General features: G+C 44.5%; 1 protein-coding gene across 3 annotated transcripts in view; it reads right to left on the bottom strand.

Annotated features, from left to right (window-relative positions):
• The window catches only part of CLCN6 (chloride voltage-gated channel 6), a 164,519-nt gene that overhangs the window by 94,888 nt on the left and 51,647 nt on the right, over positions 1–17,984 (bottom strand). For 2 of the 3 annotated variants that reach the window (XM_070759492.1, XM_070759493.1), the window contains exons 18-22: positions 14,890–15,076; positions 13,984–14,141; positions 12,048–12,204; positions 11,757–11,864; positions 10,103–10,228 (exon numbers count right to left, since the gene is read on the bottom strand). In XM_070759492.1, the coding sequence (XP_070615593.1) occupies positions 10,103–10,228; positions 11,757–11,864; positions 12,048–12,204; positions 13,984–14,141; positions 14,890–15,076 (736 nt within the window). Of the gene's footprint in view, positions 1–1,342; positions 5,588–10,102; positions 10,229–11,756; positions 11,865–12,047; positions 12,205–13,983; positions 14,142–14,889; positions 15,077–17,984 lie in introns of those variants that run through there. The other variant, XM_070759491.1, reaches the window with a different exon arrangement.

Below are 17,984 nucleotides of genomic sequence, written 5' to 3' on the forward strand. Positions count from 1 at the left end.
GAACAGGCTCCAGCTGTTTGTCTGCCTCACTGATGTCTGATTCCAAAGGCAGCTGATAACTGTCAGACAGCCCTGGCTACATCTCTGACAGAGAGCTTTCCCCAGACTCCAGGACTGGTTCCTCCCCAACCTTCCCCAACCAAAGTCAGCCTTCTCCAGGTCCCGTCAACTAGACAATGTCGCTTGGCGGGGCCTAGGGGAAGATGGGGCGATTAGACCCTAAACCCCTGGCCGATGAATGTTACGTATGGTTGTTTGAGTGGGTATGATTGTTTTTTAAAAAATAATATTGGGTTTTATAGACTAGTATAGTGATGGCGAACCATTTTTTCCCTGCGGTGCCGAAAACGTGTGCACACATGCTATCGTACCTGTGCCCACCCCCATAATTCAATGCCTGGGGAGGACAACAATTGCTTCCCCTGCCCCCCCCCCACCCCCAGGATGCCCTCTGGAGGCCAGAAACAACCAGTTTTCCAACTTCTGGTGGGCCCGTTTTTCACCCTCCCCAGGCCCCAAAGGCTTCCCTGGACCCTGGGGAATGCAAAAACACCCTCCCCCATCCCCCCAAAAGGCACTCCAGAAATCAAAAATGTTCCCCCAGAGCCCCCGTGCAAGCCGAAAATCAGCTGCCCCGTGGGAACATACGTGCTGGAGCTGAGCTAGGGCAATGTCTTGTGTGCCAGCAGATATAGCTGTGTGACACCTGTGGCACTCATGCCATGGGTTCACCATCACTGGACTAGTATATCTCGTTTTTTAAGTTAATTGGATTTAGATGATTATATTGTGTTGTTCTTCTTTTTTGTGTGTTGTAAGCCGACCCCAGTCCTCAGGGAGGGACGGCATATACATTCAATTAATTAATTAATTCAATTAATTAATTGAATGTATATGCCGTTCCTCTCCAAGGACTGGGGTCGGCTTACAACACACAAAAAAGAACAACACAATATAATCATCTAAATCAAATTAACTTAAAAAACAAGATGTACTAGTCATCTCGTCAATAACTACTAGTTATTTAATTTAATTAATTAATTAATTAATTAAATTAAATTAAAAAAACAACAACCCCTCCTCACTGTCCAAATCTGCTGCCAGCTCTGCTGGCAGGCCACAACAGTTTGGAAGCACTCTACCCTATATATATATATATTATATCATGGAGACTAAGAGAGAATGGTTATAACACCATTTTTTAAAAAGCATTCCAATACGCCTTTAAAATGCCTCTGGGAATGATAATGCTGGTTTCTGAATATAAAATAAAATAAAAATGCAACGAAGCTTAAACATCGGGGAGGATCAAGAATGACAATAGTCACAATGACAGAGATTGGGGGGGGGGAACCCCAAAGACATAAAGGAGGAAATTTTATTTATTTTTTAAAGAGAAGGACCATGGTTCTACAATACAAGTGCTCAAATGAAATTTTTTTTAAAATACATATATGTAACACATTCTCTTGCAAGGGAATGCTCTGAAACATTATTAAAAACAAAATACACAAAATTAGTTCCCAGCTATTCAGCTCATGTTGATAAGGGAAAGTGCAATTGGAAATCAAAATATTTATAAGAGCTTATAAACCGAAGGAATGCCCCGTGTGCTTCTGCCTCTGGAATGGATATTAATACTGTTTAAGGAAGAGGTCTCCAACCTTGGCATGCTTAGGAGTTGTGGACTTCAACTCCCAGAATTCCTCAGCCAGCTTTGCTTTGCTGGCTGAGGAATTCTGGGAGTTGAAGTCCACAAGTCTTACACATGCCAAGATTGGAGACCCCTGGTTTAAGGGACGAGAGAGCAGAAATAATGAGAATTCCTAGACTGTCCAGCATCTATGAAAATGAATTCTGAGGGGCCTATCAGCCCAGAAATCAAGTGGCTCTACCCATAATTCGGCAGGCGAAGGTTAAATAAATTAACATTTCCCATTTTTGGGAAGGCGAGAAAACCCTCTTCATTATTGAGAGACAGAAGACAATTCTCAACACAATTCCTGGAACGCAAGGGGAGATTAGTGCCATTTTACAAGATTCGCTTTTCTCTTCAACCAATTCTATGATTTTGACAAATAAGATCAAGACGTCCTCCCGCATCTTTTTACAAATGTGAAAGGTGGTTAATTGTTTTAATCTTTGATTATAATGCACACATTAACACACCCACACAATACCTGGGAAAAAAGAATTGCCGTCTGGATTGTGAAGGAAGAACCTGCTAAAAACAGGGGCATCTTCTTTTGACAATGGACTGTAATGTCGCCTGAACTTCTGTGGCTACCTTACATGTTTTAAATGAAAAATATTTTTATCCCCAGCCGGGTAAGATGTCAATTATTGGGTAATAGAGATGAACTCAGCCGAGAATCCAAGGTTGTTTTTTTTTACATTTCAAGCTTCCAGAAATGAGGAAGGAAATTATAACTGGTCAGCAGTCATACAAAACTGCCCAAAGATATTAGCTTGGTATTTTTTCTGCATCCGTTTTTAAAGCATTAAAGTAGTTATCAAATAAATTACTTTTATTTCTCCCATCTTTCTTTCTTTCTTTCTTTCTTCCTCTTTATCTTTCTTTCATTTCCTTCCTTTTTCTTTCTCTCTCTCTTTCTTTCCCTCTCTCTCTTGTCGTTCTTTCTCTCTCTCTCTCCCTCCCTCCCTCTGTCACTTACTCTCATTCTCTTATTCTGGAGTTCTCAAAGCAGAACAAAACAACTTTAGCTTCCTGGGAAAATAAGAATATTGGTCTCTTCCCCTATCACAAACACACAGAGATGCAAACAAAATGGTCATTTATAGCCCGCATTGTAGAATCAAATACCCATTGGCCCAGTTAGTATAACAAAGTAAAAAACAAAACAAAACAGCCAGAATAATTTGGGTCTTGTGAAAATTGAAGTTACAAAGGGAATGTTAGGACGGGCTGATGCCATGAAAGACAGGCCCACGGGGAGTTGCTAACAGGCTGAAACTGGTCTTGGTTCTAACCAGAAATGGTTGTTAAAGAGGGCAGGAGAAGGTAACACCTTGGAAAAGGAAGGTCTTTAATTTAAGGTCAAGAACGGGAGGGGACAAAGGAGGAGCTGCAATCTTGCTTGAGTTGAGAATGGAGCAAAGAAATATTAGGAAGGGAGGGGTGAGATAAAACTGAGTATCCCGGAGAGGTGAACCAAAACCAAACAAACTTTGCAAAGGCATTCCTGTTTGGACCAGACAGAGCCAGTATTGAAAAATTAGACTTCCGCTTAGCAGCCCAGACCAGCGTCTCTCCAAAATAGGTAGAGATAATCTTATAATTGGAAAGTGGAAGGAGGGAGGGGGACACAACTTCACTGGATGGGAGACTTAATTAGCATCAGAGCATGTAAAAAAAAGTTCGCCGGTGCACAAAAAAACGCATTCGTAGCCTAAGCCAGGAAATTGAATTAATTTGCCACCAAAAATCACATCAGCGGGCAAAAAATAAAAATAAAATAAGGAATTGTTTACATTTGCAAGAAATCCGACTTCCTGATTACAAACCAGCCGCAGTCCCAGCCCTGCTGGGAAACTTGGGGAGAGAATTTGACCTGATTTTGAGGGAATGAGTCCCCCCCAACATGGGCATTCTTCAGACACCCCCCCCCCCCAAGGGAACGAGGTGGGGGCAGCTGCCTGGATTAAGTCCTCTAACCAGGGGTGGATGAAAGAGCTGGGCTCAAGTCCCCTCTCTTTCCAAGCTGTGCTTTATCAAGGCTCTATCAGCTCTCTTCCAAGGCTCAATTTCTGCTTTCACTTGAAGAGAGATTTATGCAAAGGTTAAACACACACACACACTCTCAGCAAGCAACAAAGACAGGAGTCTGCCGGAATCGCCAGCACAAGAGCCAGTGGGATGAGGCTTGTTAGAAAAAGCCAGACCGGTCCCAGCTGGCTCAAGGCTTGGTGTGAGGCAGCCGGCAAGGATGGAAAAGCTCTTGAATGGCATCTGGCCCCTGCAGACATCCCCAAAACCCCTCCCCTCCGAGATCCATTCCGGTCCTGCCTGGGTATCCCATCGTAAATATTAAAAGTGTCCTCCCCTAACTGCCTGCCTGCCACCTCGCACTCTCCACTCCCCCAACTGGAAATTACAGTCCTTCTGCAAAAAAACAGATTTGGGGAAGGTGTAACAAATCGGAGAGGGGAAGGGAGGGAGAGAGGGCAATGCTGAGAGGGAGGGTCACGCCAGGTTAAGGAAAACATCTACCGCCTACAGACAACAAAGGCATTGGTTATCCACAATGTACCTCCACTCCCCCACATACACTCACCCTATCCCCTCCCAGGCAACGTCTGGCTGAGAATGACAAGGGAAAAAAGCCATAAGTTATTTGGGGACACCTTGCAGGTTGCCCTTGCTTGCAGGGATTTTGAAGAGCCAGAATCAGAGGAAGGAATTTGGGGATGGGGGTGGGTGAGAGAAAAATGGTCAGATAGCAAGGAAAGAAGCACAGAGGACAGGATGAGGAAAAAGGGAAAGGGGTGGGTGGGTTGTCAGCCAAGCTGGAAAACAGTATGCAGAGTACTGATTTGGTCCTGCCAGACAATATATTCCTCCCCCTCCCCGCCAAAAAAAGGGTCTTGGTTCCTTCTGCACATTCAGAATCACTCGGCAAAGAACCTTCTGTGTGTCAGATTTTTTTTTAAAGGGGTGTGGGCTCCGTGTGATGCTCAGACCCCCAAAGGTGGCGAACGTTGCTCAGAATCTGGGTTAAACAGCTCGTGGACAGCAGCTGCAATGCTTTTAAAGCATGCGCCACACCATGCTCTGGATCCCTATTCTTGCAAAGTTTCAGAGAGGATCCCAAAGGGAGAACCGAGGGCTCAATCTGAATCTCTTCCGAAAGCGGGAGACACTGGGTGGGGGAGAGATTGATTTCATGAAAGATGTCAATGAAAGTGAAAAGATACGGAGAGAGATGCAAATGCCGGAAAGTCAAAAGCGCCAGTCAGAAAATCATTTTCTTCTTCTTCTCCTCCTTCTCCTCTTCTTCTTCTTTTGTCCCCTTTCAACCTTACCAAAGGCGGATGCCTTAATTAAACCGAGAAGCAGGTGGCTACATTTGAAGTGTAGATAACAGTGTCCCCAAGAAGGAAGATTTGCAGAAACCTCAGCAAGGTCAAGAGGAAAAAACTGACATTTTCTCCCTCTCTCTCTTTGTGGAATAAGGGAAGAGATATAATCCTTCTGCTCCCCAGCAGGGTTGACCAACGAAGCACTGGGAATGGCCTGACCAAAATCCACAGATAAGCGCATGGCTGCTAGAACAAGCAGAGGACAGCCAGCTCTCAAGATTTCCCACATTATTATTATTACGCTTCCCCCAATCTCTCGTAGCTTGAAGGATGTATAGTTTACAGCTCTGAAAGAGGGCAGTGGCGAGGGCATTTTTTTGTTGACTAAAGTGCGTACGGTGGGCCCAGGAATCCGGAAGAGGAGAAGGAGGAGAGGGGTCACTGGAAGTAGAGGCGGGAAACGAGGTTAGATGGTGTGGTAGTGCTGCCGCAGCCTAGCCTGGAGGAAGTCGTGGGTCAAGTTGTGTCGAGTAATAATGCCCACAATCTGGAAGAGAGGAAGGAGAGAGAGAGAAAGAGAGAAAAGCAAGTCAAGTGTGAAGTAAAACAAAGGGCAGAAGGGCCAGAGGACTTTTCTAAGACGTCTTTCCAGCGTGCAGGAAACAGACTCAATTGCCTTCTGGTTTCACCTCGCTCCACTCTGAACGGTGCTCCCTGTGCCGCAGACACCAGTTTTTCCTGGTTCACACCGGTTTGTCCGAACTGGTAGCAAACGGCTGGTGACATCATGATGATGTTGCTGAGTCAGTTCGGTCAGTGCCGGTTTGTGGGCACAGCCATTTTGCTTTTGGGGAGGAGGATCTTTTTTTTTCTTCTGCGCATGCGCAGAAGCTGAGTTTCCAGAATTGCACATGCATCGCCATCTGGTTTTCGGCGTTTTAAGGGGGAAACCTTTTGAATTTTCGGGAGGAAACGAACCGGCAGCGAGGTAAGTTAGAACCCACCCCTGCTCTGCCGCTTTGGAGAATATTCCTTTCCTAGCAACCTTTCCTAAATAAGTGGGCTGGTGACCTCTTGTCTTGACTATTGCAATGACTATTGCACAGGACTATCCTTGAAGAGTGTTCGGTGACTTCAGCTGGTGCAAAGTGCAGTGGCGTGCACAATAGCGGGTGTACCAAGGTACATCTGTATTACTCCATCATTACGGGAGCTGCATGGGTTGCCAGTCAGTCTCCGAACGCAATTCAAGGTGTTAGTTATCACCTTTAAAGCCCTAAATGGCTCAGGGCCAGACTATTTATGGGACCGCCTCCTCCCTCATACCCAGTAAGGGCCCACAGAGTCGGCCTTCTCCAGGTCCTGTCCGCCAAACAATGTTGGTTGGCAGGACCTCAGGGAAGAGCCTGACCCCAGAGATGCTCCCTACTTGTCTTCCGGAAAGTCGGCAAAACCTGGTTTTTCCAGCAGGCCTGGAATTAGGATTGATTGTTAGTATGCATGGTTTTTTAATGATATATGTGATTTTATTGATGTTTTTACTGCTTTTTTAAAACTTGTATTTCACTGTTGTTAGCCGCTCAGAGTCCATTTCGGAGTGAGTGGCATATAAATGAAATAAATAAATAAATAAATAAATAAATAAATAAATAAATAAATAAATTTGTCTGAATTCGACTCACAAGGGGGATGGTAGTCCTACTCCGTAAGCATAGGGGGATTAATTTTCCCCCTCACCTTTTCTGACTTAAACATTTGAGATTATTGTGACTGTTTTAGAATTGCTAGTTTTTAATAATATAGATTTTTTTAATATAGTTTATATTGGATTTGTATTTTATTGTATTGCTGAGAGCAATGTTCCCTCTAATTTTTTTCCGGTGTGGGCAGAAAAGTGTAGTGTCTGAGCGGCAGTCCCTTTGGAACTGGGCGACATAGAAGTATATATATATACTGAAGGGATTGGATACCGTAGCCTAGAGAATAATTTTCTGCCTTACAAGGCAAACGTTGCAGGTTCAAGTCCCAGTGGGTATGGCTAGCTGATGAGGCCAAAATAAGGCCGAAATAGATCTATCCTAGTCTCCCTTAATTTTCAAATTCAGCAAAAAAACATGTTAATATATATATATATATATATATATATATATATATATATATATATATATATAACATGTCACATATATATACTGTATATATATATGTTTTCGTAGATTTTCACGGGTACAGGTATGACGGTCTTGGTATATTCGGGTTTCTTCCCGTGTAGGATTTGGAAATTTCTGGTGACGTTTCGACGAGGTCCCACTCATCATCTTCAGGCTGGTGTTTCTGTCCTTTTTCTAAGGCGAACACTGCGAGACCTGAGCTGCCTTCCTTCTATAAATACTGGTGGCTGGGTGTGGTTTGATGGCTCAGCAATTGCCTGCTGTGTAGAAACTTCCTCGTGAGTCAGTGAGGTAACATCTGGGGTCGTTGATGTAGCTGAGGTATGCTGATTAGTTAATGGTTGTAGATTAGGCGTGATATCCTGAGTAGTTGGAGCTTGCAGGCTACTTTTGCAAAACAATCAAGTAGCCTGCAAGCTCCAACTACTCAGGATATCACGCCTAATCTACAACCATTAACTAATCAGCATACCTCAGCTACATCAACGACCCCAGATGTTACCCCACTGACTCACCAGGAAGTTTCTACACCGCAGGCAATTGCTGAGCCATCAAACCACATCCAGCCACCAGTATTTATAGAAGGAAGGCAGCTCAGGTCTCGCAGTGTTCGCCTTAGAACAAGGACAGAAACACCAGCCTGAAGATGATGAGTGGGACCTCGTCGAAACGTTGCCAGAAATTTCCAAATCCTACACGGGAAGAAACCCGAATATATATATATTTTATGTCGGATCATATATATATATGTCACATGTTTTTGGGTTTTTTTTGCTGATTTGCTCACTTACTTTCTCTCTCCCTCTCTCTTTCCATCTTGCTTTGTCTGTTGCTCTCTGTCTCTCAGCGAGGGGGCTGCGAGAGCGCTTTCTCCGAGCACTTCGGGAACACCTGCCCTGCCTCTACTGCAGCCCCCTTGCTGAAAGCTCGGGACGAAAGCACTCCCAGAGAAGGGGCTGCGAGAGGGACGGGGCGGGCATTCCCAAAGCGCACGGAGAAAACCCTCTCGCAGCCCCCTGCCTGGGAGTGCGGATGAGGAGAAGCAGCAGCCGCCACAGGAGAAGTCGCATCCCAAGGCGGGAGGCGGAGAAAGCCAGAGAAGGGGTAGATCGGACGGGCGGGGGGCAGCAGAGAGAGGCCAGGGGCGCGAGAGGGTCGGAGGCACTGTGGGGAGGCGGGGGCGGCTGCGGCTCCGTGGCTGGCAGGGAGATGGGGGGTGCGCGTGGTGCCTCTGCACTTTCGTCGCTCCCCGCCCCCAAATCCAACGCCCGGCTCCTTGCGCGCCTTTGGAAAAGGGTGCACGGGGGGTATTTTGGGGTGCGCACGTGTGCGCGCAGCTTCCAGGGAACAGTGGCTGTGAGCCGCCCCGAGTCCTCGGAGAGGGGCAGCATACAAATCTAATAAATAATAATAATAATAATAATAATAATAATAATAATTTATAATAAATTATTTAATAATAAATTTATTTAATAAATAATAATAATAATAATAATAATAATAATAATTATTATTATTATTATTATTATTATTATTATTATTATTATTATTATGCTCTGCCCTCGGGAATGGGACTAGGGAAGCCGAACCCATGAAATAGGTGCAAGAAACCCAAAGCAGGAAAACCCCACCCCAACACTCTTCTCCCTCCAAAAAAAGAGTAATTTTTACATTTCAAAGCATGATCTTCCCTCAAACTGAAGCAGAGTTGGAAGGGAAGCAAATTCTGCTCTTCAGCAATGTTTCTCCCATCTTAGAATTAACCTTCTTAGTACTGTGTGTATAACTAGTTGGGTTTTACAATATATAACCTAAATCAGCAGTGTATGGTTTAAGGAATTAGCACACTACTGCTTTAAGAGCTGGTATTGCGATCAGCTATAAAAGGGAGCCAGCAGTGTCTCTGTTTCTTGAAGCCTAGAACTTTGAGACTCTCCCGGATATCTCTCTGATTCTATGCTGGTTTGCTCTAAATGACTATTCTATTGCAAAGACTACTATGTACACTAAGAATGATGTGTTCTAATGTTAGTCTGTGTATGTATTAATTGAGGCTTGCATTGTTTATGTATTGAGAATATATTCTGCTCAAAAAAATAAAGGGAACATTTAAACAACACAATATAACTCCAAGTAAATCAAACTTCTGTGAAATCAAACTGTCCACTTAGGAAGCAGCACTGATTGACAATCAATTTCACATATTGTCAGCACATTCAACTTTGTACAGAACAAAGTATTCAATGAGAATATTTCATTCATTCAGATCTAGGATGTGTTCTTTGAGGGTTCCCATTATTTTTTTGAGCAGTGTAGATTGCTGTATTTGTGAATGACTAGGACTATTACTGACTGCGATATTTACCTAATGTAAATATTATTTATACATTTAATGTATGTGGTCTGGTTATTTGGAGTACTACTTATATCTCTGAAATATTAGCTGGATATCTTCCACCTCCACGTTTTCCATTAAGCAGGGGAATACAGTTTACTCCTCATCCTCCAACAAACCTAATACTAGTTTCCCCCGTCTGAGTAAAGACTCTAAAGCAGGGGTGGCAACTTTTAAGGTATGTGGGTTTCAACTTGGCTGGGCAATTCTGGGAGTTATCCACGACCCTTAAAAACTGCCAAGGTTGAACCCTCCTGCTCTAAAGTTGCCTTTGCAGCAAATTCAACAAGTGGTTTCAGGAACAAACCCACAAGTTACAAGTTTATGAGATTTCTTCCTAGGTCATCTGAGAGCTTATGCACCATCTGTGGGCCTGCAGTGCCATCTAGTGGTAAAACCTCAAACCTTCACCCTGGCTCAACTTGAAAGCAACTGCAAATTGCAAATCAGATCAGAAAAAGAGATAGATTTTCTCCAAACACCCCAAAGACAGACTCACCTCTCCCACGGCATTCACCACCGGCAAGTGCCTCAGCCCCATTGTCCGGAAGAGGTTGAAGACTTGGGAGATGTGAGCGTTTGGCGAGATGGTGAAGGGAGAAGTGTTCATGTAAGGCGTGACGTCCTGTTGGGGAGAATAAAAGCTCAACTTTCAGTTCAAATTTGTATTAGTTTATCAAAATATAAAATGTTGAAATGCAAAGAGAAATGAAAATGCTTCTTTTCCCTACATTTTTTCTTCTCCAATCTTTGCAGGGTTTTTTCCATTGCTCTACTTGCAATATAAGGAAGCTCTGAGGAAGGTATTAGCTGGGGTGTGAGTTCAGATGGGGATGGCTAGCTTTCCACCTGGTTCTTTTCTTTTAAAGAGAGAGAGAGAGAGAGAAAAGGGGTGGGCGAATAACAAGCTTCTCTAGAGGAAGAAATGTGTATCGCTCACCAATTGCAATGTAAAGACAGAAAGACAGACATAATTACACTGCAATTGATGGGAGGTACACATTTCTTTCTCTAGAGAAACTGATTATTTGCCCGCTCCCTTTTCTCTCTCTCTCTCTCTCTCTCTCTCAAAGAAAAGAACCTGGTGGAAAGCTAGCCGCCCCCAGCCGAACTCACACTACAGCAGATCCCAGGTGCATAATCTTCATCAGATTTTCCTCAACTGGGCTTGGCTTCCCACTCACCACTGCTATGTCTTCAGAGCCTGGAGCTGTCATGCAGTTGCAGAGCGATGTCAGCTCTAAGTAAAGCTAGAGCAGGAGGGGTGTGAACCTGAACCGTTGGGTGGGTGGGTATGGGGGGGGGGTGAGAGAACCAGGAGGAGAGCAAAGTCTGGCATGACTAATGGAGGAATTCTGTGAGTTGAAGTCCACAAGTTTTAAAGCTGCAAGTTGGAAGATCCCCAAGTTAGAAGTTAGGAGTACAAGGATCTTCAAACCTGGCAAGTTTAAGGCTTGTGGACTTCAACTCCCATTTCTGAGCTAGCATGACTGTGGAGGAATTCTGGGAATTGAAGTCCACAAGTCTTGAAGCTGTCAAGTTTGAAGTTTGTAAAAAGTGTACATGGTTTTAAAAAATATACATGGTTTTAAAAAGTATACATGGTAAAAAGTATTTTGCTACACTGGCATTTTATTAAACAATATAATACTACACCATTTGGTTCAGAATGCTTTTTTCCTTGTTTTCCTCCTCTAAAACCCAGGCATGTTTAAATTCAGTTCCTGTGGATTTACCAACCACGTCTGCTGGACATTTGTTCCAAGCATCTACTTGGATGAACCCTCCTGCTCAGTAAAGTAATATTTTCTCACATTGCTTCTGATCTTTCCCCCAACTAACCTCAGATTGTGGCCCCTTGTTCTTGTGTACCTTTTCCTATTAAAAACACTTCCCTCCTGAACCTTATTTAACCCTTTAACATATTTAAATGCTTCGATCATGTCCCCTCTTTCCCTTCTGTCCTCCTGACTGTACAGATTGAGTTTAATAAGTCTTTCCTGTTGAACAAAATGCTCCAAAGTCTGCATTACAAGTCTTTAACCGTTTGTCCTCTGTAGCGTGTTCTGGACAGCCAGCCTCCAAAAATTTCAAGAAATGTCTTTTTTAGGAAAGAAGATAGAAGCCACATAACTGCAAGGAAAAGGCCTTACCACGATCATGCGTGGATTCAGTAGTGTGAGATCTAAGTCATGGATGTCCGGATAGCGTGGGTAATCTTCTGACATATCTGCATACGAGAGACGAGGCTGGTTGGCACTCTAACAAGGGGCAAAACAAGAAGAAATAAAGGCACCACTTTTCTAACGCACTAAAAAACATCCTAGCAGGGTTTCTGCTTAGAAAAAAGCCCCTAATTAACACAAGAATCTCTCCTCTCCCAGAAAAATCTGCTGGATTATGATCTAGTCAGACAGTCCGGTCAATTCTTAGTCGGAACTCACTGATAGATTCTCTGTGTAGCAGATTCCTCGGACAAGTAAAGTGACAAGCTGTGAGCGCAGGATCAGGCCGTGGAAAGTCAGAGGCCGGAAACGTTCTTCCATCGTCCACTCCTCACTGGGGGACTGGTCTGGATACAGATTAGGATACGGAGTATATCTAGAAGGAACCATACAACTTCATTTTGGATGGATGGATAATGTAATGGAAGGTTTGAAGGAAGGGGAGATAGGATAGCTGGCAGCAGGGTTGGGCTGCTAGCCAGAATGCCTAATTGGGTTCACCCCTGCGGCTCTGAAGGTACCATGAGTTTGAGCAGAATTATGCTTCTGCGCCCGTGCAGGTAGCAAAATCACGCAGGGAAACGCAGGTGTCTGTGTTCCATGCGGAAGCAAAAAAACTCGCCAGAACAGGGACGAACCTGTGTCTCCGTGCGTGATTTTGCTACCTGCACAGTCGCAGAAGCATCATTCTACTCGAACTCACAGTACCTCCAGAGCCGCAGAGGTGAGCCCAATTAGGTGTTCCGGCTAGCAGCCCACCCCTGGCGGGCTGGCTGGCAGTCAGTCAGGAAGGTAGAGATATGATGGAAGGGGAAGTTGGATGGCTGGATGTAATTGGTGGATGGATAGATGATGTAATGGAAGGATTTGGAGGAAGATGGGTGGATGTATGTAATAGAAGGAAGGGGAGATGGGATGAACAGATAGAAGGAGTGAAGGAAGTGATGTGATGAAAGGGGAGGTGGGTTAGATGGATGGAAGAGGAGATGGGATGGGAGGGAGGCAGATAAGGAAGGAGAGAGGTAATGGAAGGAAAGGGAGATGGGATGGATGGATAGAAGAAATGGAGAAAGGAAGGAAAGGCAGATGGGATGGATGGATGGATGGATGGATGGGAGATGGGATGGGAGGAAGGGAGGGAAGGAAGGAGAGATGTAATGGAAGGAACGGGAGATGGGATGGATGGATGGATGGATAGAAGGAAGGAAGATGATGTAATGGAAGGATTTGAAGGAAGAGGGGTGGATGGATGTAATGGAAGGCAGGGGAGATGGGATGAACGGATAGAAGGAGTGATGGAAGTGATGTGATGGAAGGGGAGATGGGATGAATGGATGGAAGAGGAGATGGGATGGGAAGGAGGGAAGGAAGGAGATATGTAATGGAAAGAAGGGGAGATGGGATGGATGGCTAGAAGGAATGAAGAAAGGAAGGAAGTGATGTGATGGAAGGGGAGGTGGGATGGATGAAAGAGGAGATGGAATGGATGGATAGAAGGAATGAAGAAAGGAAGGGTGTGGTAGAAGGGGAGGTGGGATGGATGGAAGGAAGGAAGGAGAGATGTGATGGATGGATAGAAGGAAGGAAGATGATGTAATGGAAGGATTTGAAGGAAGAGGGGTGGATGGATGTAATGGAAGGCAGGGGAGATGGGATGAACGGATAGATGGAAGTGATGTGATGGAAGGGGAGATGGGCTGAATGGATGAAAGAGGAGATGGGATGGATGGATAGAAGGAATGAAGAAAGGAAGGAAGTGTGGTAGAAGGGGAGGTGGGATGGATGGAAGAAAGGAACGAGAGATGTGATGGATGGAAAGGAGGGAGGAGACATGGGATGGCAGGGGAGGTGGGATGGATGGATGATGGAAGGATAGAAGGAAGGGAGGCTGAGTTTATCAGTTTCTGAGACATGTCCACATTCCTTCCTTACACAGTCAAGGAAAAGCTTGCAGCTTAAGCAAATTAGGATCCATGGAAGACCTATCAAAGATCAGCTGGTCTTTAAGCGCCAAACTCTTTGATATATAAGAAGGAATCTACCAACCCTGCTGGCTGAATGCAGTGGCCTTTCCACACAGGCAGCCAAGGGGGTTTGTGCCCCTCTTTAGCACTTTCACATACAGAAAACACCTCCCTCCCATTCCCACGCTCACTTCCGCTCCAACATCTGCTGCAGCATGTCCTCTGTCTCTGGCGGTTCCTCAGCTGTGTTGTGGTCGTCACACACATTTCTCAACTCGCTGGAAGGATATGACTTCATGGACTGGCTACGTTTACGCTGCTCAGCCGCCCGAGTGAGGATGCTGGATTTCTGGAACAGGGAAAACAGGACTCGATGTGCCCACATTCCTTCCTTACACATTTCTCCCAGGATTGTTTAATTCAAGTCAGCCCTCAGAATCAAGGACAAAATCCACCTGTCTATTCTAAAGCCACTGTGGCCATTCCTTTTTTCCAAGCTGTGAAGCCTCCATTTCAGAGGCTTTTTTTCCAGCCTGTGAAACCTCCATTTAAGACACTTTTTTCCAACCTCTGAAACCCCCAATTCAGTCTTTTTTTTCATCCTGTGAAATCTCCATTTCAGAGGCTTTTTTCATCCTGTGAAATCTCCATTTCAGAGGCTTTTTTCATCCTGTAAAACTTCCATTTCAGAGGCTTTTTTCCAGCCTGTGAAACCTCCAATTCAGAGTCTTTTTTTCAGTCTGTGAAATCTCCGTCTCAGGGGCATTTTCCAGCCTGTGAAACCTCCATTTAAGAGGCTTTTTTCCAGCCTGTGAAACCTCTGTTTCAGAGGCTTTTTTCCAGAAGGAAAGAGGGGAAGACGGAGGGACAATGAAGAAGGAAAGAAATGAACCCTGATGCAGCCCTCAATAAAATCAAGTTTGACATCCCTGCCCCAGTGGGTCTGCTAAGCTCACAAAGTTAGTGCATGCTCACACACGCAACACATAACACTGCAAATACCAGCTTACTGAAAACCTGAGCCACGGAGTCGATAATTGTTATTCGCCGCAGATTCTCCTCCAGGGGAACAAGGGACCCACCAATCAAAAACTCACCTTGAATTTAATATTGTTGCTGATAAGCTGGTCCCACTTCATAAATTCTTTCTCGTAGGCCCGATTCTCAGTCACCACCGGGAAGGCATGATGGACCGTGGTGCGGAGAATGCTGACCAGGGACTGGATCCGGGTGTGCGGGTAGACATACATCAGGTTGGGCTCCATGATGTCGCTCGCTCTGAGCCTTTGGGCGACAGGAAACGTTCGGATGAATCAAAGAGCGAGCGAGAATACGAATATGAAATATTCATGAATGTGAAATTACGAATTAAGAACCATAAAGGGTAAAAAGTTATTTATTTATTTATTTATGTATTTATTTATTTATTTATTTATTTATTTATTTATTTATTTATTTACGAATTAAGAACCATAAAGGGTAAAAAGTTATTTACCGTATATACTTGAGTATAAGCCGACCCGAGGCACCAGTTTTTGCCACAAAAACTGGGAAAACTTATTGACCCGAGTATAAGCCGAGGTTAGAAAATGCAGTGGCTACTGGTAACTTATAAAAATGGAAACCAATAAAATTACATTAATTGAGACATCAGTAGATTAAATGTTTTAGAATATTTATTTTAAAGAAAACCAGTAAATTAGCTCTGTAAATTTAAAAGAGGGTAAACAAAAGCAATCTAGTAATAACAATAAATTAAAAAGTAAAAAAAGTAGCTCAATCAGCAACCAAGCTAAAACCTATTTCCAAACCTAACCCAGGGGTCTTTGAACTTGACAGTTTTAACACTAGTGGACTTCAACTCCCAGAATTCCTGCACCAGCCATGCTACTTCAGGAGTAGGAGTTGAAGTCCACAAGCCTTAATCTTTCCAGGTTTGAAGACTCTTGCATTTTTAACCCTAACCCATGGGTCTTTAAACTTGAGTTTTTAGAAGCCTGGGGAGAGTTCATACCATCCCCCCCCCTTTAGCTTGCTGACTCTCTCCTCCTCCGTCTCCCTTTATTGCCCCATGTGTTGTGCAGGGAAGCAGATTTGCTAAAGAGATCCACTTGGGACAGCAGCAGGGAAATGAGGAGGAGAGCCAGAATAGCCCACAGCCGGGGGGGGGGGGGGAGGAAGAAAGGAAAGAGCTGTTCTCCTCCTCCTTCCCCTGCTGCTGTACCAAGTGGATCTCTGTAACACATCTGCTTCTCTCTCCGGCTGGAGGCTTCTAAAGCCTGGAGAGAGTTCATGCCGTCCCCGTCCCCCCCCTTTAGCTTGCTGGCGGGGCGCCCTCTTGTGGTGATTCGGCGCCCTCTTGTGGTGACCCAAGTATAAGTCGAGGTCGGGTTTTTCAGCCCATTTTTGGGGCTGAAAAACTCGGCTTATACTCGAGTATATACGGTATTTGTTTGTTCGATTTCTAGGCTGCCCTTCTCCAAGGACTCAGGGCTGCTTACAACATAAATAAAACACAAATAGTACATAAAAGTGCATTAGAAATCAAACGTTTTAAACATAGAAACATAGAAGATTGACGGCAGAAAAAGACCTCCTGGTCCATCTAGTACCTTATACTATTTCATGAATTTTATCTTAGGATGGATCTATGTTTATCCCAGGCATGTTCAAATTCAGTTACTGTGGATTGACCAACCACGTCTGCTGGAAGTTTGTTCCAAGCATCTACTACTCTTTCAGTAAAATAATATTTTCTCACGTTGCTTCTGATCTTTCCCCTAACTAACCTCAGATTGTGCCCCCTTGTTCTTGTGTTCACTTTCCTATTAAAAACACTTCCCTCCTGAACCTTATTTAACCCTTTAACATATTTAAATGTTTCAATCATGTCCCCCCCTTTCCCTCCTATCCTTCAGACTATACAGATTGAGTACATGAAGTCTTTCCTGATAAGTTTTATGCTTAAGACCTTCCACCATTTTTAGCCTGTCTTTGGACTCATTCAATTTTATCAATATCTTTTTGTAGGTGAGGTCTAAACTAAATTAAAAATTAATCCCAATAAAACATTTAAAAAAAAAACCCTTTTCCAACCGGACTCATCCAAACATTCAAACCATACATGCACTCTCCACTCAATACTATAGCTGGAGCAGTGTGTTGAAGCTCAACAGCCCAGGCCTGCCAGGCATAAGTGTATTTTAAGCATCTTCTGGAAGACTGGGAGAGTGGGAGCAGTGCGAATCTCTGGAGGGAGCTCATTCACAGAGCTGGGGCCCCCCACAGAGAAAGCTCTTCCCCTAGGGTCCGCCAGAAGCCTTTCAGTCTGTCATGTAATAGAGATAGAATTAACCACTGTAATAGAGATAGAATAAGAATTTAGAGGGCGTAAGAGGAAGTAGAAAAGAAGGTGAGAAAGGAGAGAGAGGAGAAGGGGAGGTAGAGAAGGAAGGAGGAGGAGAGGGTAGTAGAAAAGGGGAGAGAAGGTGTAAGAAAGTAGGTAGGAGAGGTGGAATAGCCACCTGAGATAGAAAGAAGAGAGTGGGGAGAGGAAAGATTGATACAGACTGAACAATAAAAAGAAAAACTGGAATGCAATTTAAGTTATTGCATTTAAGAGACAATATATGTTTAATTATTTGTATTGAGAATATATGTCAGTGATGGTGAACCAATGGCACGAGTGGTGGCAGGTGGAACCATATCTGCTGGCACACAAGCTGTTGCCCTAGCTCAGCTCCAATGTGCACGTGCATGCCAGCCAGTTGATTTTTGGCTCACACGGAGGCTATGGAAGGGCGTTTTCAGCTTACAGAGGGCCTCCGGAGGAATGGAGAAGGACATTTTTGCCCTCTCCAGGCTCCAGGGAAGCCTCTACAGCAATGATGGTGAACCTTTTTTTCCTTGGGTGCCAAAAGCGCATGGCTGTGTGCTGTTGCGCATGCACGAGTGTCCACACCCATAATTCATTGCTTTGGGACAGCGAAAATGGCCTCCCCTGCCCCATCAGAGGCCCTCTGGAGGCCTGGAACAGCCCATTTCCCAATCTCTGGTGGGCCCGGTAGGCCCATTTTTCACCCTCCCCAGGCTACAGAGGCTACTTTGGAGCCTGAGGAGGGTAAAAATGTTTTCCCCCTCTCCCAGGAGACTCTCTGGAAGCTGAAAATGCCCTCCCAGGGCCTCTGTGCGA

This window comes from Erythrolamprus reginae, chromosome 8 (assembly GCF_031021105.1).
Source record: "Erythrolamprus reginae isolate rEryReg1 chromosome 8, rEryReg1.hap1, whole genome shotgun sequence".
NCBI classification, from domain to species: domain Eukaryota; kingdom Metazoa; phylum Chordata; class Lepidosauria; order Squamata; family Dipsadidae; genus Erythrolamprus; species Erythrolamprus reginae.